Source organism: Lathyrus oleraceus, chromosome 3, assembly GCF_024323335.1.
Source record: "Lathyrus oleraceus cultivar Zhongwan6 chromosome 3, CAAS_Psat_ZW6_1.0, whole genome shotgun sequence".
In the NCBI taxonomy this organism is placed as follows: domain Eukaryota; kingdom Viridiplantae; phylum Streptophyta; class Magnoliopsida; order Fabales; family Fabaceae; genus Lathyrus; species Lathyrus oleraceus.
In genome coordinates this window covers 639751-664805 of record NC_066581.1, presented here as the reverse complement: position 1 = coordinate 664805, position 25055 = coordinate 639751, and the positions used below count along the sequence as shown (strand labels likewise).

General features: G+C 34.7%; 1 protein-coding gene across 1 annotated transcript; it reads right to left on the bottom strand.

Annotated features, from left to right (window-relative positions):
- Window positions 1–2478: 2478 nt before the first annotated feature.
- Window positions 2479–13246, bottom strand: LOC127132028 (ion channel CASTOR). Its single transcript, XM_051060894.1, has 12 exons — window positions 12822–13246; window positions 12677–12745; window positions 12042–12602; window positions 11760–11942; window positions 10877–10936; window positions 10593–10796; window positions 9686–9934; window positions 6491–6589; window positions 3952–4146; window positions 3615–3707; window positions 3125–3388; window positions 2479–2910 (listed from the first exon to the last, which is right to left on the bottom strand). Exons 1-12 carry the CDS (start codon window positions 13095–13097, stop codon window positions 2692–2694), a joined length of 2472 nt encoding a protein of 823 aa, XP_050916851.1. The 5' UTR covers window positions 13098–13246; the 3' UTR covers window positions 2479–2691.
- Window positions 13247–25055: the final 11809 nt, after the last annotated feature.

Genomic DNA, 25055 nt, shown 5'->3' with positions numbered 1-25055 from the left:
CAATAAAGTGGTGTTAATCCAACTGATTAGATCAAACAGTATGAGTCAGCAATAAGGTGTTGAGCTCCATTCTTAAAAAGTTGAAGAAAACATGAAACTAGTTTCTACTTTCTTTTTTTTATTTATAAAAAACTTATATCAAACATTTCAATTAGTTTATCAATTATAAGTGATCATCCATCATCTATAATTTATCAGTCATTAGTCATCACCCATAAATTATAAGTTATCGACTATCTTATCATCCAACCACTATTTTTACCAGTCATAGAATCAATAACAAATTATCCATCCATAAGCAGTTTTGGCACAAGAACAAACACAAAAAGGAACTTACATGACCAACAATAGACAAGTTTTCCATGGCTATGGAATCAAGCCAGTCAGCAGTAACCATGAACGTACTGAGCTCCACAAAGTTGAACTGTACGCCACCAAATTCAGGCGCAAATCCATTCTCACCAGACAGGTCAATCGTGCAGTAAACCACATTTTGTTCAGCATCCAAACCTAGATACACAAACGACCCGTCGCTCAGTTCAGGACCCAATAATCCACCGAGTTCTGTCAGACTGATCCAACCGAGTCTCCATGAGTCACCATCAGTGTTTCCAAAGGGAAGTACCTTGAAATTAAGGGATTGGTGATGGATGTTTTCGGTGACTATAGATTTGAGGTTTCAAGTGCGGTTGTGGGTGAAAAGAGGTCGTTTTTATTGGGTGTTTTGGATCTTAGTGGGTTTCCGGTGAAGGCATGAGAGTTTAGGTTTATGGATATGATGGTGATGGTGATGCTTTGGAAGGAGGGGTTGTAATTTGCGAGAAAAGAATTGAGGTTGAAAAGGGGAGAATTAGGTCATGAGTTGTAGAAAGAAGAGGATGAAATACAATCCGTACAGAAAAAAGAAAAACAAAGTTGAAAATGACAAAAAAAAACGAAGAGTGAAAAAAGTTTGAAACAAATAATAATGGAGTTCTCACTGGAGTTTCATCGTTTGATAAATTCAGAACACGAGATCACCACCATTGTTATCCTTTTCTCATCCTGAATTCAACCTTATACTCCAAATTTATTTATATAAACTAAACAGAGAAAATTTCATAGAAGTTTCATAAACATGATGAACATGATCAATCAACGCCAGAACTATCTTGTCCAGATGGTGATCAGAAGTTAATGAAACTCGATCTGGTTAGAGCACTTCAGAAGGTCTCAGAACTTGGGAATTGTTGCAAAAGTTGCAGAGGATGCCAAAGATGCTAATGGAATCAAGAAATTAGATTGAAACAAGCTGAAACTCAAAACACGATAATTGATTTTTTTCTGAAAAATTTCAAGTTGTAACAGGGATTTATTGGCTTTCCAAAACTTAGAAAATGAATATAATAGCTTCCTCTATTTAATGAGAATGTGTTTGGATCCAAATACGTGTGGAATGATGTTGAATTCGTGCAAAACAAATTTAATCAAAATGTGAGAAAAGTGTGACCACGCCAACACAACAACCGACCGCCACTGAAGAGTACCGGTGAAGCAACATCCGCCAATAACACTTCCATCTTCTTTTCTTTCTTGTTTTTTAATTAAATCTTGTTTTTGTTGGATGAGACTTAACTTTCTTTTTTAGATTTTATCTATTAGTAGTGATGATATTTTAATTTGAGAAAGAATATTGTTTTATGAAATTGAAATTGGCGAAGAAGAAGTGATTTTAGAAATAAGGAAAAGTGGTGCTGAAATGAACACGAGAGAGAGGATTTTGTCATTTTGTGTTTTTTTTATTAAATGCATCGCCACATGTCATTGTAAGATTGGTTCTTTAATTTTTATTTTTTAAAAATATGGGAGAGAGTATGAGGGGCGGTGGTTTCCTCATCATCTTTGTTCTTTATTTCTTTTATTATATGATTATTTAAAATCAAATTAGGTTTAGCTTTTGGATTTTACCATTAAAGATTTTTTTTTTTATGAAGTACCCTCATATTCATGGTTGCACCCTTGTATTTTATTTTATTTCTTTTTTGAGTTGATAATAAATCAATAGTTAATTGATTGTTTAGATTTTAAATGGTTAGATGATTATTAGTTGATTATCATGGTTGCACCCTTGTGTTTGTGCTTTTTAATAATGAGATTTATTTGATTAGTCGATTCTCATGTGCTTTGTTTATTAAATTAGGTTATTTCTACTCATGTTCATATCGCGTACGTAAATAATCGATCTAACGTCAAACCTCTTTCCAAATAAAATCCAAATTGAATGTAATGTGAGTGTTGGATCAAACGTCAAATACCTCTTCCGTTTCATTCAAATCCTTTCATAATAAACTTCAAACACTTGATCCAACATCAAATCGATTTTCAAAATCAAAAATGTTTTTTGTTAAAGCAGTTATGTTTCAAATTTTTGTAAGAGATAATTATGAAATTATTGGAATGCCGGATACAAAGGCGGGGTGGCAAGTTAAAACCTCGAAATACCGTGTGACTATATGTCTCCTTTATTTTCTCATTCAGTGAGCAATTTGTTTATTTTTGGTTTGTTATTTTGGCTAGACTTGCCTTTGGTATGTTTTAAGAAAGAAAAAAGAAAAACATCTATCAACTTTTCAACTTTCAATTGCTAGCAAACAACCTTGTTATTTGCAAGTGACATCAATCCTGGGACAAAACATTTTTACCAACAATGCCTCATTCCTTTTCAGTAATCACCACAAAAACATCTTTGAGCGACCAACTCCGTCTCTCACTCTTTGCCGGGGGATTAATAACAGCCCTTTCTGCATTTGCTAAACGGTATCCAATCACAATCTCTCTCCTTTGTCGAGCTCGTAACATTATTTCATAGAAACTCAATTTTTCACTTTCCCGGAGGTAAAGATCTGCTTGTCGTATATGCATTTCATTTCCCTGACAATAACTCAGAACAAAATTCATCAGTATTAACCATGAAATGAAACTTTAATGCTCCTGCAGGGGATGCAATTTTATCAGTTTGAAATGTAAGATAGGATAGAGCAGAAAGCAAATGTGGCGGGCTTTTCAGGACGATAGATGTGATGCATGCAATAGCAAAACATGTGATGCCCGTCCCTTCGGTTTATCTAAAAGAGCAGAGCAGTACCTGCTCCGCAAAGAGCTCCTCCAATACATCATTTATCTGCCGATCTTCTGAAACCATCGCCAAAGCCATGCTGACAAGTTCATTTGATAAAACATAATCACTAATTTTTGACATAGCCAAAAGGTTTTTTGTCCTAGGATCCAAAATTTCACTAATTATGACAGTTTTATCAGAAGCCTGCTTCATTTCACCAATCCATGAGCCTTTTGAAAAGCTTCCTCCATGAGCTTGACTCACCATAGCTACGTAAGGAAGACGCCTAGCCTGAAATCAAACATCAAAGCTTCTGAAACAGTATAACATGAAAAGACGAAAATTGAATATCACAGGAAACAAATCAATTAAACAACTAAGAAACTTTTGTTCATTCCTAATTGATATCAGATATGTTATGTGCACGATCTACCGCTAAAGACTATGTTTGTAGGGTAGCAGAATAATGGTCCGTCATATTAAATCAAAGCTCAAATTTTCTAGATTGGAAACTCACTTGTATGTCACGAATTAAAAGTAGAGTGGCAAGAGATCTAGAGTCAGCTTGAATCGCTGAATCCTCAACTGATTCATCTGCCAAAATCAATATCTGCAAAAAGCAAAATTTCCACTTGCAGACATTATAATTGCTACAGATAAGTCCCAAATATTTCACCATATTATAATTTAACTGTAAGTCTAGCCCCAACTTGCCACTAAATAGTCAGCATAAGAAAAAACACTGCAGAAAATAATATAGCAGAAGCCATAGGTGGTTCCATTACATTATGTATGATGAAGAATGGAAATCTAGTAATACAAGTAAAGAGGACAAGCAGATAAAGGTCACTTACTGAATCAAATGATTCCAACGGAAGGCTTTCCAAATGACGACGTATAACGGCATTCCCCTCGCGATTAACTAGTGTAATGTTTTCCAACCGATTTATATCAAGGCCACCATCGGTTAACTTCTTTTCCCTCTCCTTTTCTAGAACATCATTGAACATCCAAAGCTCTGACCCATGTGCTAGAGATGCGTCCAAAACCTAAAGGAAATGATATAATTTGGACATGCCAAAAAAGGTATTAATGTCCACAAAGCAAATAAATTGTCGTGGGGACGAAGGAAGGAGGGAGGACTAGATTCTGCCACGGCTCCACCAAACTAAGAAAATCTTGCTGAATATAAATATGCACAACTTTTTATCTAAAAATTTACATATTACCTCAACAAAAGATAACTTATGACCCAATATTTCATTCAATCATTTGTTTAAATGTGAAAAATTTCATGTAACCTCTTAATGAGATTAAGAATTCGTACAACTGCATTTCAGGGACTGTCACGAGGAGAGTTAGAGAGCTGACTTACTAGACTTATTAAAAAAATGCCGGGTCCGATTAGGGTGATATAATTTAATTTTCTTACCGCTCTTGGATATCTACATGGATCAGGATAGGGCCCCTGACCAGGGAGGAGTTTGTTTCACCAAGCTACTTCAAAATATCAAGTGCATATTTCTTATGAGATATAGCAATTCCTGATATTGATAAAGTTACTTCAATCACAAGAAAGCAATGCAGAGGATCCAAATCATTGGTTTGAAAGTTATTATTGGACTTTCCGCTTTAATTGCGATCCGCCCCTAATCGTGGGGGCAATCCTCACCTTACAAGCCGGTTTTGTAGGGATGAGTATGGCATGTGTTGTGTTTATAAGTGTGGGGACAATCCTCACCTTACAAGCCGGTTTTGTAGGGATGAGTATGGCATGTGTTGTGTTTATAAGTGTGGGGACAATCCTCACCTTACAAGCCGGTTTTGTAGGGATGAGTTAGGACCAACCCAAATTCTGAGATGGTATCAGAGCCTATCCTAGATCCATTGTTGGGCTTCCCGCATCGTCCACGCTTCGGGCTCATTGAGGCCCAAGCATGAGGGGTGTGTTGGACTTTCCACCTTAATTGCGATCTGCCCCTAGTCATCTTAATTGCGGCACTTTGACTTGCCTTCATTGCAGCCCCTAACACCTTTATTGTGTTGGCTTTAAAGGGGTGGGTTTAGTCCCACATTGATAAGAGATATGACATGTGTTGTGTTTATAAGTGTGGGGGAAATCCTCACCTTACAAACCGGTTTTGTAGGGATGAGTTAAGCCCAACTCAAATTCTAAGAGTTATGAAATAAGTATTTATTTCAATGCCTTGATACCCTCATAGTCATCACATGTAAACACAATGTCATCAATATAAACCACAAGATGGATATAATTATGTGGTGAGAAGCATTTATGAAAGATCTGACTAAATGTCATCAATATAAACCACAAGATGGATATAATTATGTGGTGAGAAGCATTTATGAAAGATCTGGCTACTACTTTGCCGATTGAACTAAATCATGGACGAGATAATTGTTTCCCGTAGGGGTGACCAAGGAAAGGGTCGAGACGGGTTATCACCAACCCTAATCCTATCTAAAATTTTGATTGGTCCATTTTGAAAAACCTAACACACCCCTAAACCTAAACACACCGATGATTTACAGGTCAAATCAAGACGGATTTATTTGAGACAAAACCTGAACTGACCCAAAAATATGTGTTTATAAATGGGGGCAATTCTCACTTTACATGCCGGTTTTGTAGGGATGAGTTAGGCCCAATCCAAATTCTGAGAGATACCAAAACTAAAGTTGAGGTAAGCCCATTTGACGGCACTAAGCCCATAAGACTATTTGTTAAGAGTCTCACATTGGACAATATGTGATCAGAACATAGGTTTGTAAGTGGGACAGTCCCCACCTTACAAACCGGTTTTGTAAGGTTGAGTTAGGTCAAACTCTAATAATAAGATGGTATCAGAGCACAATTCAAGATCCGTTGAACCATCTGCTATCAGATTTCCGCCATCGGGTCATCTATCATTTATATTCACGCACCAAGTCTAATAGTGTTGGGCTCGAGGGAGTGTGTTAAAAGTCTCACATCGGACAATATGTGGCCTGAACATCTGTTTATAAGTGGGGACAATCCTAACCTTACAAGCTGGTTTTGTAGGGATGAATCAGGCTAAACCCAAATTCTAAGAACTATGGTTTTTCTTTGAAACTACGCTCTAGATACCAACATAAAATTGATCTAAATATTTCTCACTTAAATAGCAAGGATTTTATACAAGCATTTATTTATTTATATACCTGAGATACATAAACCAACAGATTTGCGATCCTCTCATGCTCTTATAATTTTGGGATCAAATCAAATATCCCTCAACTAAGGTAACTAGGAAATCTAAATATAAGGCAAGAATAATAACAAATCTAGTTACAAGCAGTGACATTTAAAAAAAAAAGCCAGAGACAATAGCAGGAGATTTCTAATAGCATTACCATGATCATGTCCTCCATATCACGCCTCCAACCGCAAAGAAGTATTCTCTCTGGAGACTTTGGATAAACAAAATCCTTGGGTAAGCTTCCCCTCCATACCTGAAACCAACAGGGAAGGGGGGAAAGGAACCATATCATTCAATCTGCCTCCTCTATCCTCATTAAAAATGATTGATATCTCTGGCTTTACAACTATTTTAGTATGTAGAGTAATCACTAGTAGACCTTGATAAACAAATTTGTTTTACTGATAGAAACCAAACAAACTGATAGAGAAAAGGAAATAGGAAAAATCTCTTTGAATTACAAAGTAAATCGTAGAACCTCGAGGGTCTGCACCTCCCCTAATGCCAAAATGGCCCATTTCCAATCAAATTCCAAGATGATAAACCTCCTCTATCTTTCCCTATTTATTCTAAACATAAACACATAATTAGTAAAACGTAGTTGTTCCTATTAATCTAATAGTTTCCCACTAACCACTTCTAATAATATAATTGCCACTTAATAACATAATTGTTAAGTCATTAGTTTTCCTTAATGCAAGGTCAAACACTTGGAAGTGGAAACAGAAAAGTACCTAAATATGCCAAAGAACAAGTACCTGTCATACTAATCACTTTTTAGCTATGAAGGAAACAAAACCCAAAAGTTGTAATGCAGAAACAACGGTGGCAGAGAGCCTGAGAAAAAACATAAACAACAAGCTTCAAATCGGATGTTTTTTTTTCTTTGATGAACAATATCGACGATATGAACAGTACTGCACAATAAACAGGACACACAGATGAACAGTGCCCATTGGAAAAGAAAACACAGCAGTAGAGAAGAGGTGGTGATGTTGTGAACAAAGGTATAAATGCTGCACGAAGGCAGCAAATGGCCAATATGATGGTGGCTAAGGTTTAGAGTAACAATGGTGGCTAGGGTTTATACAGAAGCAGGCCCAATATTGGGAGGTCGTGACACCATGAAGACAAAACTTCTGATATATTTCAAGTCTTTAATAAAATACATGCAGTAATATGTTAAAATAGGCTATTTTAAACCTAATAGGCCTGGATAACAGCGCAAATACAATTACTACTTAATAATGACAAATGTACACTGTGTACAGCTATATCCAATGAAAGAATTTAATAGAGATTGTTACAAACAACCAAAACAAAATAAGACAAACAATGACTAATCTGTTATTACTGAGCAAAATCTAAACGGAAAATGAGAGAATTATGCTGAAGAGTCTCCCCTTTCACACAAACTTTCTAATCTCCTGAATGAATCCTTTCTACTATTTTTTCTATTTATCTTTAGGAAAATGGACACAAGTTAATGAACTATATATATTCTCTTAAAATTCGTGCATTCATTTCTTGGAAGTTAACAAATTGTTTTTTCAATACAAATTTCTACTTTTGGACTACTTAACATATGCCCTTAAGATACAAGTTAGCATACCGTTTATGACCCTTTATCTTAATGGGTATCCCCTAAACAACTACCATAACTAATCCTAATTACTTTAACTCTCATTTATTCTACCCTTCTATCCTAATACAACCTCTTTCAAATGCAATCTTGCCTAGACGGTTGAAACCAGAAAACCTATAGCTCATAGCTTCTCACACATTGACCCCTTCTTCATCACATTGTGCATCTTCTACTGAAATACTTCCACTGTATTTGCCGTTATTTGTCCCACTTTGGCTCCCTAACTAGTGCTACCTAGTCTGACATTTTGGATTGGGCCAGAACTACCTTGGGTGGGCCAATGAGGTTTGGACTTTAATCAGACTAGGATATCCAATACATAAGTAGGTCCAACAATTCTCATATGGGTAACAAAGTCCCCGTCCAAATGCTGCCAGAAACTCAAAAAAGGGACTTCAAATTGGGAATCAATTGAAGTCCTAAGTGAACTTTTTTTTATAGACAAATGTTTTAAAGTTAGCGGTTATGTTAGGCTGGGAAACATTGGACCTCCTTAAAATTTCATTGATGCCCCTTAGCTAGCACCGAGCTACACTTGAGCCAATGGGAAGATTGAGAGATCTTGGATTGTAACTATTTCCTCATCTCTAGACCCAACACTTGTATGATCTCTCCCATCCTTTCAATACTCCTTTTGATGCCAGTGGGTGGTGCCTATTCATTCCTTCACTACAATTGAGTTTGTGCATCCTCGTTAATTGCTTCAACATCTTCTTAAGTTCTTCAATATTGTCAACACTCTTCTTCACCTTGGACATGTAGCACGTGTAGGACATGTAAGACACGTTTTCAACTTTGTCATCATCACCTGCAATAAATATATCATTCACATAGACTAGAAGAAACAGTTTTCTTTCCTTAGAATGCTTTATATAGAACGCATAGCCATCTTTAATCATAGTCTGAATGAACTTCCAATACCATGCACAAGGAGATTTCTTGAGCCCATATAAGGTCTTCCTTAATCTGCATAACTTGTCTTTTAAGTAGTCTCCTTGATGTCAAAATGTGAAGTATCCACTTTCCTTCGTTACACAACCAAGTAGCATCTTAAATTCAATAATGCTAGATTCCCACAAACAACATTGTAAGCCATGATCATTGGTCACCTTAAAGAACACTCTTAAATCCATTTCTCCCCCTATAAAGATTTGAATAGCCAGACCATTTGTTACAAGTCCACAAATCAGAGTTGAAGAGTATAACGAAAGGTAATAACAACAAATTTCTTCTGAATGAAATCTAAACATAAAAGGGGAAAGAGTCTCTCCTTCGCAAAGGATTCCCCCTTTCACACAAACTATTTAACTTTCTGAATTAATCCTTTCTACTTTTCCCCTATTTATCTAATTCACTCTCATCTAACTACCTAGAAAATCCTAACTATTTCAGTCCCTTTTTCTATGCTTTTATCCCAACAGATTAACAAGTACTCGTTGCATTCCAAATTAGCTTCAGTAAACTTCATTTTGGATTAGCATTTGTCATGAACAAGTAATAGTATGGGAAAAACCAGAACAACATCAAATTATGTGACAAGCACAGTGGGAAAGGATGCTGGGGGCATAGGTATCATCGTCTTTTGCAATCACCTAAATCCTAAACCATAAACCCTCTAGTAAACTTCATTTTGGATTAGCATTTGTCATGAACAAATAATGGTATGAGAAAAAACAGAACAGCATCAATTTATGTGACAAACACCGTAGGAAAGGATGCCGGGGCATAGGTATCATCGTCTTCTGCAATCACCAGAACTTCATCTCCTTCTTGCATGACATAGGAGTCATCTGGGTTCAAAATTATTTTACCACCATATGATGCAACTTTGATTCCACATGGAATTGCAGTAGGAAAGCTGATTAATACATCTTCAAACTGCATGCCATCCAACTGCGACCATCTTTTGATGTAGAATTCACAATTTTCAAAACCAAGTATATCTTCCCAAATCTGCCAAAGAATGATGTCAGTTTTTTATTATAAGGAAAAGAGAAGATTACAAAAGAGGAGGAGGTAAATATATCATCCTAAACTGTACCACAGAAGGAAAAGTGCATGGAAATGAACTGGGCCAACACAATAGAGGTCTCCAATCACTTTTCAAAGCTGTGACACAAACAAATAGTATGTTTGGATGGAGGAGACTTAATGATTTGTTAAATTGAGAAAGCTATTAAATGTTCTAAAAATAAATTCAATGTGATTGAAATGTTATATGATCATGTATCATGTTTCTTTTTTCTTTTTTTTTTAATCTCAAGTATATGCCAAAATTTGAAAGTTATGTCATCGTGTATCATGATATTCATTCATTTTTTTTAGAAAATATCAAATATATACCAAAATATAGACTTATCCCTACAAAGATCTTCCCACTAAAATCCTCCAAAACCCTCCATCTAAACATACCGTAAGAGACCAAGGACAAAACACTAACAGGACAGCACAAAGACAACCCTATACACTATCCAAGCAAACTGTCAACCATGATGTAGTTGCCCTGTCTTGCTATTAATTATTAACTTGAAAAAAAAAATAGTCAAGTACTTTACTAACATCATGAACTATGCAGCTAAATTTATATCAAAAAGAGATAATAGATTTTGACCTGTGCAAGTCCAGGCTGCCGAGCACATTGAATCATCAAGCGACCAATGACGTCATGAGCTACAACAGTTTCAACAAGATCACCGCCCACAAGTTTAACAAGGACCTCGTTGTCTAGATCACTAAGTTCAACCACTATGTGCCCTCGTAATCCTTCTTTGACTCCGGTCAGACTTAAGACTGTTCTCAGAGCTCGGGCATCACTCTATACCAAACAAAAAAACAAGTTAATGGCCATGCACCCAGGTTATGTTAAACTTGGAGCACGTTATCACTCAACCAGACCTGATCAGCATTTCCATCTTCAGCAAGGACAATTATTGAGCGTGCCTTTGACACAGAAACCTGTATATCACATAGTGTAAGGAAACAATTAACAGGCTTAAAAAGATTACTGATGAAATAGAAATTAAGAAACATCCTTCATCGGAAGGGGACAGTAATGCCATAATGATACTGTAACAGACACCGAAGAGTAATACATCGTTGAGAGAACTGTTTGTTCAAGTAATTTAGCAAAGTGATGTCCATGTTTTTGACACAGCATTTCATGTCAGAATGATTTCTGAACAGATTGTACAGCAGAGAAAACTCTTAATTCATAATTTTTTTTCAAAACTACAATTTGTGTGAATTTTCACATCAGCAACAGCACAATTTGGCATCCGACCGATAGCAAGTTAAATTAGTTCAGTTTTGGCAACTCCCATCAAACCAATCATTTTAAAATATAGTACTGGCATACTAGTTCAGCTAGTCACCGGGGCTCTAAAAGCAAAAAAACAAAACGAAAACAAGTCAGCATAAAAGGACTGTGGGGGAAAATAATGAGCATTGATTGTTGTTACATCTTTACTCCCTTGTTTTCAATTCATTAATAGCTCAAGGATCTAGTAAATTTTTACCCAACAATAAAGCATGTCTAATCATTTCCAACATAAGTAGAATAAACCGACTCTCTTAAACAATTGTTGAATGTTCCTCCTCCTTGCAATTCCTTGCGGACCCCGACAAAATGGGGAAATATATATCCATAGATGCAATTATGAACTTCTGTGAAACTCCTTTAATATATGGGTTAACAGTAGATTTCTCATATTATATTATATATTATAGCAGCATACACCTAAACAGTATTCCAGTGAAAAGGTTAATGCAGATCCTGCACCTTTCTCAGGTCAGCCAAAATCAAGGGGCTGCCACTTCTGCATATGACAGACGTTCCTTTGAAGTCAAACTCCATTTTTGCAATGTCAAGCTCCATTTCTTCCTTGTCTCGCTCAGCCATCACTGCAACGGTTCCTCCACCCAGACTCTCGTTGGCTATGGAAAGTTGATTTAGCAATGAACCCTGCACATGCAATCACACATCATTAGTGGGTTGTCGAAAACTTGACGGGGATGGGTAGAAGAAGATATCCAATAAATAGATGGTATCATAGAATCCTACCAATTTATCACTCCAACCAAGAATCAAAGTATGATTTTGCTCAACCACTTCACTCTTTCCTTTCCTCAGTGAATCAAACTTCTCAGAAATTCCATCCGACACAAGTCCAAGCATCATTGCAAATATAAGCATCCCTCCAAAGCTAATTGAAACAGCAACTAACCTCGGACCAATTCCTTCGGAGTTGGCATGATTGCCGGAGTCAGCAACATAAGTCCAAGACAACCAGAGGCAATGCACTAAATCATCGGAAGTTACACCAAAAAGGGCCAAGCCTCCAATCAAGATTAGCAAAAGCGTTGCAAATAACAAGACAAGGGGTTTGGCGTATGGGTAAACCGATAAAAAGACATCGACCCGGTAGGCAATTAGCTTGTTTAGAGAAACTTGTTCCGATATATTGTCAGCACATCTTGATTTAGATACATAGCGAATGTAGTTAAAAATGATGAGAGGGATAAGTAGAAGTGTGAAGGAGAAAGTAAGAGAAAGGTTTCTGGTGAAGTTTTGAGGGGAAGGAACGTTGAAGGTGTCCAAGTTATGGCACGCGTGAATTTCAGCCTTGAAAGAAAAAAGAAAAGAGGTTGGTTATAAGTGGTTTATAGGATTGAATTGGAGTAAAAGGAGTTAGTTACCTGCAAGTGATTTAGTTGGAGTTGTAGGTGTGTATTTCGGAGAAGCAAGAAAAACGAAATAGCCAAAGTCTGCAGCGACAGGGAGAGGATAAGAAAGAGTAAGGGGGTGAGAAACATAGAGAGAGAGGGACAGTGAGCAACGTACCAGTAGGGCAAACTGGAAACGAAACTGCGGGAGGAAGATAAGATTATCCTTCACAGAAACCTTTTTTGCATCGGGAATCAGAGGTTTATCGTTAGTGGGAGTAGGAGTCCGGGAGAACTTGATGCGGCGACGGCGAATTCCTGGGGGGCAGCTGGACGTAGGCTTTGGCTTTGAGTATAATCGGCGGCCGTGTTGTGATGAGGAGAAAGACGGCGAGGGGAACAACCAATCTCTGCCGGAGCTGCTGGAAGCTGCTATTTCTGAATTCAGGGACATATTCTTTTCAACAAATCTTTCCTTTTTTGACAAATGTTGACATAATATGGAGAACAGTCAAATGGATTGTTTTTCTTCTTCTAATTTTTAGTCTTTTTTTGAAAAACCAGTTTTTTAGTCTTCCTACTTTCTCATGTTTTACTTTTTTTTCAATAAATAATGTATATAATAAAAACACTCATGTGATCTTAAATATGTGACGTCATATCATTTAATAGAATTAAGAATATTAAAAATCATTTTTTAATTTTGAAATATTTTTTTAATTATTTAAATAATAAAAAACAATATTTAAAATAAATTGTTCCATGAATGTTTATAATTTCTCTCGCGTTCATCATCTCACCTAGTTGCCATCTATTCCTTCTGCCATTTTCTTCTTCGCTCATCGTTTCTAAGCATTCTATCATACATACATCATCTTCAACACAAAAATAATGTCTCATTCTTCAAAAGCAGCTAATCGCATGAGCATTGTATCGCCCATACATCATCCTTCTCAATATATTCCATTCAAAGTTCATGTTATGTGATAACCACGAAATGTATCACGTTTCAGACTCAATACACATGTCATTTTAGTCCATTTTATTTCCATTTTTATATGCTGGTATATTGTGTTTGTTTCAGATATTTTTCAAGAAGGAGCATCCGCACGAGAAATCGGGACAAAAATGACAAAGAAGAGAGAAAAAAAGGCAATTTATACACTCATGACGTTCACCATGGCAGCGTTTGCCATGACATGGCAGTCATGGCGCCACTTCAACACAAAGAAAAAGAAAAAAGGGTGACATTTAGCACTTTCTGATAACAATATTATATATATATATATATATATATATATATATATATATATATATATATATATATATATATATATATATATATATATATATATATATAATATTGTTATCAGAAAGTGCTAAATGTCACCCTTTTTTCTTTTTCTTTGTGTTGAAGTGGCATTTATTAATTATGACTTATAATATATATACTTCCCGTTAATAATATTATTAATTAATTATGACTTATCGGTTTTCAAAAATTGTTTCAAAATTGTTACTTGTGGAACGACAACAGGCAACTATGGTTTCAAAACATAACATGGATTGCACGAAAGTGAGTAGTGTTTTTAAATTAGTAATTCCTTCGAAAATGATTTTTAAAACCAAGCGAAGTGCTGGAATTTATCTGAGTTCCGAAGGTATCCGTGTAGCAGAGTTTTCGTTACCTTTAGGTTTATTGACTAAACCAAAAGTCAACATACACTTCGAGTCACCACCGCACTTTTATTTGTCCAAAGGAAAGGCTAAAAAGCGAACAAAAGCCAAGTAAGAAGTTTTTCAAATCAAAAACTAATAAAAATGTCAGAGATCTAGGTAAGGGGGTTGGTTATGAAATGGGAAGGTTTTACGCACCCAAAACATCCTTAGCACTCTAAGGGAACCCTTTTTGCAAATATGTGTTGTAGGTTGGTATTTGTGAAAAGATTTGTACAAAAGATTGGAGGGATGAGAAGAGAATATATTATATTTACAAATTTTGTTGTTTGAATGGATGAACCCATTGCCTACGTATCATCACAAAGGAGGATCAAAACCTCGTAGTTCGGGGTAAAAATCTCAAAGATTGGTGAATTGATTTTAATCAAAAGCCTTAAGGTATTTTGTTATCAAAGGGAGAAAACTCAACCTAAACCAACAATCCACCATGTAAGGAAGGCTTCAACATGCTAGTGAGGGGTTAACCCTATAATAAGCATGGAATGCTTATAATCCAACACTAAGGATGAGGTGAGATTTACATCAACCACTATGATAACTCAAACCTATGACTAATGTTTTGAAAAGTTTTAACAAAGTGGTCATTGGAACCATAAAACAACTTGAAATGGGTTATATTTACAAGTTAAATTTATTTACAAAAAATGAAGTCAAAGTTGGATTAAGATGTATTTACAATAAGTATTTATGAAAATAGTTTAGAAAAGTCAAAGGCTTAAGGCCTAGGTTTCTAATTTGAAACAAAGTCAAAGTTTTGAAAATGATTTTTGGCTTGGTTAGAGTGGGGAGAAGAAAAGAAGGGTTAGTCCTAAAGCATACAAAGATAAGAGGGGAAAGAAAAACCATTGGAGTTCCTTTTCTTGAAGTCATAGAGATGACTCAAGAGCCTCCTTCCTTTGGACTTAGCAAACAAACAAGCAATCAAACAATTTAAATTCAAGCTCCTAGGATCTCCGTTTGGCTTGACTATTAACTTGGCTACTCATGACAATGGTCCTCTTTTTCACAATCTCAAGGTGGGATCCCTATCACACAAAAGCAAACATCAAAAAGTTCACAACACAATAAGGGGAATGGACAAAGGATAAGTTTGGAGGAAAAGTCATTTGAGATCAACTTTGAATTTTAGAATTCTAAAGGCATGAGGCCTAGTTGCTCTTCAACATATTTTGCATTCTAAAGGCATGAGGCCTAGTTGCTTTTAAACTCCTTTAAGCATGGGTAAGTCCTTTCTCCTTTTACATTTGGTTCACACAAAATAAACACAAAGCAAACACAAGATAACAATATATTTATATACAATAATGAGCTCAAATGAGCAAAAGAAAAATGACATAAACATAAAATATGTGCTCAAGTGAGCAAAGTAAAAATCAATATGAATAATGAGCAAGAAATAAATGACATTAAAAGTAAATGACAAGAAATTAAATGCTCAAATTAAAGTTAGTAGTTAGTGAGGTTATGTTAGCTTGTCATAAGACAATGTAGCGCTATGTTAAGCAATCGTAAGTGGACTAATGTAGTAGTCATACCTATCTGAGGCCGGTCAATAAAAATATAGGCAAAGAACACAAGTTAGAGAACATGACTAGTAAGCCAAGCTCCATAAACTTGTCATGCCAAAATAAAAGGGGAAGGGTCTTGTATTGACTTTTAGTTATTTGCTTGACCAAGAAGCAACCTATCTTGGACACAAAACAACTCACTTGATCATGGATCAAGTTTAGTTTGGTTTGAATCAAAGAAGGTTAAACCTCTCATTTGTCAAGACCAACTTCAAGACTTTAACTCATTGGCCATTGATGGAAAGAAAGGGATGAAGATGAAAGGGAAGGGAAAAGAAGGCAAAAGTCAATTCCAATTAATCAAATGTGAATCAAACCAACATCAATCAACACCAAACAGAAGAGAAATGAAGATAACAAGTCAAAGAGTCAATGGTATTTTTTTGGTATTTTTTGAATTAAAATAAAATACAACTAAAAAATAAACAAATAAGGTCAAACCTCAAATTCAATTCAAAACAACTTCAATGAGTCCAATTAAATTCTCATAGGTTCAACATAGTCAAGCAAGCTTTGACTAATTTTCTCACAAACTTTTGAAATCAGAAAGTAATTAAAAACAATTAAAAACAATTAAAAATAGCATAATATGAATTAAAATCTCAAATAATCTCAAAACAATTAAGAAATTGTTGAGATTGTTTTTCATTAATTTATCATGATCCATAAATCCTATGAAAATATTTTTGGATTTTTCAAAAGTCAGAAAGTATTTTAAAATGAATTAAAATTATTAAAAATCAAATAATCCATGAAAAATATCAAATGAAATCACAAAAATAATTAAAAATCAAAATATGAAACTAGATTTTTCAAGAATTTTTTTGGAATTGGTCTCATATTTTTATGACTTCAAATGAATTTTTAATGAATTTTTGAAAATCAAATGAATTAATTGGAAATAAAAGAAAATGGAATAAATGGAAAAAATCACAGCCACGTGATGGAGTTCATTAATTGACGTGGCGCTTATGGATGGTTCAGATCTGATGGCGCATGATACATCCAAGTCAAACGCGCTACATCCAACATTAAATTTAGTAATCACAATGAATGAACAATATTAAAACGTGCCAACTAGATCCAACGGTCCTGGTCAGAACACGTGGTGGTGGTGGTGGAAACCACCCTCTTCTCCGGTCAGACAACAAATTCCGGCCACCAGTTGCAGAAAAATGAAACTTAATAAAAATAAAAAACAAGGCCATGGAAATGAAGCTTGTGTGATGGAGATCAACACTATACCATTGAATCTTCCTCACTCTTCCTATATTGAGAGAAATGTGAAGGAGAAGATCATGGTGTTCAAACTGAAATTTCATGAAATGATGAATTGAAAGCATCAATGGCTTGCCTCAAGTGTGAGGACTTCAGAAATCCACAGAAACACAAGGATGCTACATTGAATTAAGAGTTCTAGATCCAAAAAGTTTGAGAAATAACCTTTGAATTGAAGCACTTCTGGCCACGAATCCTCCAAGTTCCTTGCTCCTATTTGATCCTTGAGTGTAATGGAAATGAAAGACTAAGGAATTAGGCTCTAAAACTCAGCTAATGATGCTGGATTTCAAGCTCGAAAGTAAGAACAATTTTTGAATAATTCCTTTGGTATGGCTATGGTTTCAACTCTGCAGCAATTCAGATCTCCAAAAGGTTACCAAATGAATGAGAGGAAGTGGTTATTTATAGGTGAATGCATCAGCTGATCACACTTCTTTCATGTGTATGGCAAGTTGAATTTGCATTGCATGGGCCTGTATAGGCGTGTGAGAGGCCCAATGATGAATGCAAAAGCTTGCTGAGATCAAGTAAAGGGCAAATGGTCGTGTGCATTGGACTGAACAAGCTTGCATACTCAAGTTTCATCATAAAATACCAAAATGCACATGAATGAAGATGATTTCGAAACTCACAAATGGTAGATCCAAAAGAGTAATGTGAGTAATGGTTGGAAAGCCCTTGAAATAAGGAACAAAAGAGTAATGTGAGTAATGGTAGATAAGATTATCCTTCACATAAACCTTTTTTGCATCGACAATCAGAGGTTTATCGTTAGTGGGAGTATGAGTCCTTGAGAACTTGATACGGCGACAACGAATTCCTGGGGGGCAGCTGGACGTGTGCTTTGGCTTTGAGTATAATCGGCGGCCGTGTTGTGATAAGGAGAAAGACGGCGAGGGGAACAACCAATCTCTGCCGGAGCTGCTGGAAGCTGATATTTCTGAATTCAGGGACATATTCTTTTTAACAAATCTTTCCTTTTTTGACAAATGTTGACATAATATGGAGAACAGTCAAATGGATTGTATCTTCTATTTTAGTACAATCATAAATTTAAGAAGGATAATCAATTTTATTTAGTAAGGAATACATATTCGAATAAAATAAGATTAGATATATTACTTATTGAATAAATTTAAGGAGTAATTTTTTTTATAAATAAAAGCAAATAGTATTAAATTTTTTATGGATTTTTTTTGTCCTCTTCATTTTTGTGTATGCGGTATCTAAAAATGTTGATGTGACTTTAAATATGTGTTGCCATGGACCTTCAAACTCACGTTCTATCAGATTTGCACTCATGACGTTCGTCATGAGGCCATGACATCCTCCATGGACTTTGAGGTCAGAAAATAGCAAGACCCAATCCTCTCTCACTTTAGTTGATAACTATCTCACCCTCCTACACGATTTCAAACTCTTTTCATTAGTTCTCAGCACTATAAATAACTTCTCATTCTCACATTGAGGGACTACTTCATTTTAGTATTAGAAAATTGATGTGTACTTGGATCAACATTAGAACAATCTTGCCGAAATCATTTTGTAATTTTAATTTCAAAATCAATTTTATTTCAGCTTTTATTTGCAGGTTTTATTTTACTTACTTGCTTTAAGTTTAAGTCTTTATTATTTATGTTGTTATTGTTTTATGAATTTTTATTTCTATTGTTGCTGCTATTTATTTTCAGTATTAATTTACATTATTTTCAATATATATATATATATATATATATATATATATATATATATATATATATATATATATATATATATATATATATATATACACACTTGTTGTAACAATATTATTAATTAATTAGGACTTATTGGTTTTCAAAAATTGTTTCAAAATTATTACTTGTGGAGTGACAACAAGCAACTGTGATTTTGAAACATAACACGGACTGCACAAAAAGTGAGTAGTGTTTTTAAATTAGTATTTCCTCCGAAAATGATTTTTAAAACCAAATGAAGTGCTGAAATTTATCTGAGTCCCGAAGGTACCCGAAAATTATATCTAGGTCTCCGTTTAATTTAATTCTCAAACTAGTTTTTTAGATCCATCCTCAAACAAAACATTTTTCGATAGCCTTAGATTTACAAAGCGACGAAAGATCACAGTAGGTTGATATTGGTCTTTGTGGGTTCGAAATTGTTTATACTATAATTGATTGTTTAGTGCACTTGCGGATAACACACATCATTATGCGATACAGAAATCATTGAACTTGTCTATGTTTTGTATTTTTTGTAGATTCAGGGACATAAAATATGCAGCCATTTTATTTGGTATGACAAAGATATGGCATCAAGAGAAAAAATTGCAGCAAAGATTAAGTATAGATAAGAATAAGGTGAATGGAGGCACACATAAAAAGGATGAATTGATGATGACCAATCTAGATTTGATCAGCTGAATCTCATAGACGAAAAGCGCTTGACTACTATCTTCCATGGTCAGTTATACCAGAGGCGTATCAAGAATGCTTTTAACAAAAAGGTTTGCCATCGCGTATTTCAAGAAGGCAACCTATTGCTCAAGAAATACTTGTCAATACATTCAGACCCATAAGGCAAGTGGACTCCTAACTATGAAGGACCATTTGTTTTGTAAATAAGACCTTCTTAGGCGGAGCCCTGATCCTCACCATCATGGATGGGGAGGAGTTTCCATTACTCGTGAACTATGACACATTCAAAAAATATTATGCCTAAAAAGAAATGAACAAAGAGTCTGCAAGGTTGACATTCGAAATGACAACCTAGGCAAAAATGGGAAACCCCGATGGACCAAAAAAGAAATGTCCATGCAAAACTAGGGATCAAATAAAAAAAATGATGACAATAAGTCTGCTAAGTCGAAAACCTGGAAAGGCGACTTAAGAAAAAATGGGTATCATGGTGTCATACCCCAAAATTTACCCTCCCTTTTTCCTTTTGCATAGCTCATTTGCATACAACAAATTATATCATGCATGACCATTACATTTGGTCATTGGATCACAAGCATTGTCATATTTTGGTTTGTATCTTAATATTAGGGTTTCATTTTGATCTTGCTTGTCAACTAACCCTAATTTTTAATAAGAGATTGTACTTGGTTGTCCTTGTTGCTCATGTAGGTGATCATGCTCCAAATTAAGGCAAGACAAAGGTCTTTTGATCAAAGGAAATGCAACTTTGCTTCATTGTGATTCAAAGGTGGTTCATGTGTTTATTTCCATGCCACATCACTCAATCTTCAAGATTTTTCTCAAGATCACTCAAGCCCTAATCAAGTTCTCATCAAGGGGTGATTATTCTATCATCATTGTGGCTTGAGATGCAAGGAAACTTCAAGTTTGCACCCACGTGGATTTCTTTTGGGCTACCTAACAATGAGACATGAGACAATACACTTTGCACCCATATGGCTTTCTCTTGGGTAACCTAACAATGAGACCCTAGGATAGTTGTTGTATGATCATGCATTGCTTGTTCATCAATTTAATTCCCTTGAATTATCTTGATCAAATTGTCTTTGATTAACTAGATTCTTTCATTTGTTACATTTCCCCTTAGTCTTTGTTAACTGACCATAAGCCCATTGATCACTTGATGGGATTTGCCTTTGTCACTTTGGAGCTTCAACCTCCCAACAATTACAAGACTTCTAGTGGACTACATAGTTCCTCATCATATCTTAGTCACCTGACTCATCTCCACAAGCATCTTTGAGAACCTGCTTCAACAACTTGCCAGCCATTGACTAGGCTTGCATGCCATGAGCCTTAAGCAATAAAGAATGATGAGAGGGAATCTTTCATAACTTATCTAGAGTATCTATGAGTACGGGACGAATGACCAAGTTGCTCAGAGTATTTGTCTTTGTTCAGAGAGAATTTGAATAAAGTCTCCAGCAGTTGTGGTAACATGAAGTTCTCTATTTCGCTCTGAATTCTCTGGTCTAACTATCGGAGGTCGGAGAATCAAAGTCTACCACTATACAAAAGAGTGTCGTCTTTATAAATCTTATCCATTTTCCTCATAGAAACAACCCACATTGTTGTATAACATTTATAGCCTCATGTATCATATGAATCAAGCACACGCACTGCATACATTATAGATAACAAACATCTCTTTTGCGACTAATTTATTTCTCCAAACAAGGATGTCAGTCAATAACCCCACAAAAGTTTATCTTCCATTCCATATCCCCAACAAACAAACTCCCGACAATACACTTATTCTCCTTAAATTACACCTACTTATCAAAGGACAAATTTTTGGATATTTTGTACTTAATCATCTTCTACCTCGAATGCCCAAAAAACTATCGCCATTCAACATTCAGGTTTACGATGATTAAATAGGAGCAATTTTTCTCATTTCATTTGCATATTCCCATCCTAGTCATCTATTATGAGACATTCATTTGCACTTACATTTCTCAATTGACATCATTGGTTCAAAAGGTTTCTTGTTATTTATGATACAAAGCATTATATTGTGACAAAGAGGTTAATTCATGAGCTAAGGTTTCTATGAATCAGGCTTATGGGTTTCATTATGCTTCATGTTGACTTTTAGATTATGGGCACAACAAACTTTTGGTTGATCTTTGTTTTTGGGTTAAGTATTTGGGAAACCCTAATTTTGGTCTAGACATGATTATATTGGATCATAGGACGGATGAATTGGAAGTCATTTTTCAAGTTTGACTTTGGTCAACAAAGTTAACCATGGAAGGTTGACTTTTTATTGACCATTCTCATTCGAGGTCTTGCATGATTGGTTTTGTTCTTTTGGTTGAAGACATTCAATTCAAATTCAAGGATCCTATTCAAGTTCAAAATTCAAAGTTCAATTCAAGGCTTAAGTTTTCAAATTTGAAATTTGGAGGGAAAATACATAGCTTGGAAAGGAAGTCACCAATCATGTTCAAAAGCCAAGGTTTCACATTCAAATCCAAAGAAGTACATTACAAGAGGAAAATTGCAAATTACATAAAAAAACCTTTTTGACTTAAGGTTGACTTTTGGTCTTACTATTGACCAAAAGTCAAACTAATCTTAAACCTACTCTAAGTTTACTTTTCGCTTAATTCTTCATGTGGTCCTCTAAGTACTTCAAGTGAATTCCGAAATACTTCATGTTCTATGTGAAAATTCCATCACCTTGATGCCATGCAAAAACCTTGATCATGTCTTGTCAAACCTTGATGATACCTTGCCAAATCAAGTGATACAACCAGCCCTGCAAAAAGCCTTAGAAATGTCAGTAGCATACACACTCAAACATGTTAGGCCATGATACATCTTAACAAACATTTCACACTCACACATACAAGTCAAGACGACGATATTCAATGCACACGCATACACAATACACATTCAACATGCATACTTCATTACACAAGGACATAACAACTTGATTAACCAAATTCATCTTGGCACAATCCCAAGCATACACATATACATATAGTATTCATGTCACACACATAACCTACATTGCAAAGTTCAACATATAGACATGCAATGCAACACTAATCACATAATAAGAGGACCCATACACCTATAACCTTAAGATTCTGGGTGAGTATGCAGTGTCTCTCTTACTTATTTAGGTAAGTCTTAGACTTTTAGGTGAGTGTTTGACCCAATGTGTGTGCTTCCCCCTCACGATGACCCACAGTGGTATCAAAATCTGGTTCGAGTAAGAGACCGACTCCTTGTGTCGAAAGTCTTCTTGACATGATAGTTAGGCGGTGTGTCCCATTGAAGTGCCTATGACGAGTAAAGGTGTTTGTTAACGGCGGTACGAACACGTGGATGAAAAAGCTTCCGGGGAGCATAATGAATGAACTCACACTTGAGAGGGAGATTATTGAGAAACAAATGTGAGTTCTAAATTCCACATTGCTTAAAAAAGTGGAGGTTGAGCACTTTATAAGTAAGAGGGCTCATACACCTATCACCTTAAGATGTTGGGTGAATATGTTGTGTCTCTCTCACTTGTTTGGGTAAATCTTTGATATTTAAGTAAGTGTTTGACCCAATGCATATGCTTCCTCCTCATGAATGTTTGTGAGTGTTTGGTCATGTCAGTTGTTGGGAAAATAACAAAAAGACAAATTTCTACGCACGCAGAAGCATACCCAAAAAAAGAAAAAGAGCAAAAAGTTCAAAAATAAAACTCGCAAATTCATTATTCAAATTTAAATATTTACAAAAATAAATTACAAACTCTCTCATTAAATTGCAATATTTGAGGAGAAAATTGCAAACCCTCCAAATCGCGATTTTTGAATGAAAAAATTGCAAACGCTCTCTCAATTATAATTTTTGGACGGAAAAACTATTTTGAATGGAAAAATAGAATATATTCTATAGACACACAACAACCCAAATCCCAAATAACCCAAAAGACTATATTTTATTTTTGTATAGAAAAATAAAACTAACTATCTATATTTATATTAATATTCAAATTATATTCTCTTCCTACTACCGGATGTGAGACTTGAATAAATGTACTATCTGATCCAACAAATCCTCCATTATAATTATAAAGATTAATCATATTTATAAAATTATTACTTTTCAATCTTTTTATCTTCTTTCTCCCATAATTAGAATAATTGTTACTCTTTCTTCCCCTTATCGGAACTTAGCTCTGATACAATTTATAGAGAAAATAACAAAAAAAAATTACAATTTTTGAAGAGAAAATTGCAAACCCTCCCGACTATAATTTTTGAACAGAAAAATTGCAAACCCTCTCTCAATTACAATAATTTTTGAACGGAAAAATTGCAAACCCTCTCTCAATTACAATAATTTTTGAACGGAAAAATTGCAAATTCTCTCTCAATTACAATAATTTTTGAAAGAGAATTATAAACCCTCTCTCAATTATAATTTTTGTACGAAAAAATTGCAAATCATTTCTCAACTATATTTTTGAACAAAAAAATCGCAAACCCTTTCAACAAATTATTTTTGAACGGAAAAATAAAAAACTATCTAAACATACTATTTTGAATGGAAAAATAAAAAACATTATCTAGACACATAACTATCTAAATTTCCAATACACCAAAAAGATTTGTGTAGAAAAATAAAACTAACTATCTCTATTTATATTAATACTCAAACTATGTTCTTTTTCTATTATCTGGTGTGGAGCTTGAATGAATATACTATTTTACCCAATAATATTCTTTCATCAATAATTTTTAACAATTTAATTATACTTATTTACTATAAGAAATAAAAGCATCTTTGGTAGTTTTCTAATATTTTTCAGAACACTTTTTTTCTAAAATTAAATAATACAAACGTTAAAAAAAATATTTTTTTACTCAAATTTGTGGGTGTTTACGAGCCAGTTTGATTCTGTTTCGAGAGAACTCGATGTTCAAATTGATAAAAAATATATGATTGATTCAGAATGAATTTGTATACCTTTGTGATAAAAGTTTAACCAAACCAAATTGAAAAGCAATAGATTTATTTGGATAGGATTCATTGGATATATTAGAAACAAATACGCACAAATATTTTTAAAAAATATGTAATTTATATCAACTAATTTTTCATAAAATAATATAAAATTTCTATTTAAGTTGTGAATGTCACCGTACATAATTTCATTTTGAAGTTAAACATCTTACACTAATTTCTATGATAAGATGATATAAATTATATGAATTAATATGATTGATTCGGATAAACAAATCTTGAGATAGAATTTTAGAAATCCGATTTGGGAACTAATTAAAATCAAATTTGATTAGTTTGATTTATTTTTTGACCTAACTAAAAAGATATAGTTTG

Excerpts from the sequence above, each read along its gene's own strand:
- LOC127132028 (XM_051060894.1), bottom strand. The coding sequence starts at position 13,097 with ATGTCCCTGAATTCAGAAATAGCAGCTTCCAGCAGCTCCGGCAGAGAT. Across the intron at positions 12,746-12,821 it reads GTTTCCAGTTTGCCCTACTG|ACTTTGGCTATTTCGTTTTT; the intron begins GTACGTTGCTCA and ends CTGTCGCTGCAG. Across the intron at positions 9,935-10,592 it reads GGCAGCCTGGACTTGCACAG|ATTTGGGAAGATATACTTGG; the intron begins GTCAAAATCTAT and ends ATTCTTTGGCAG.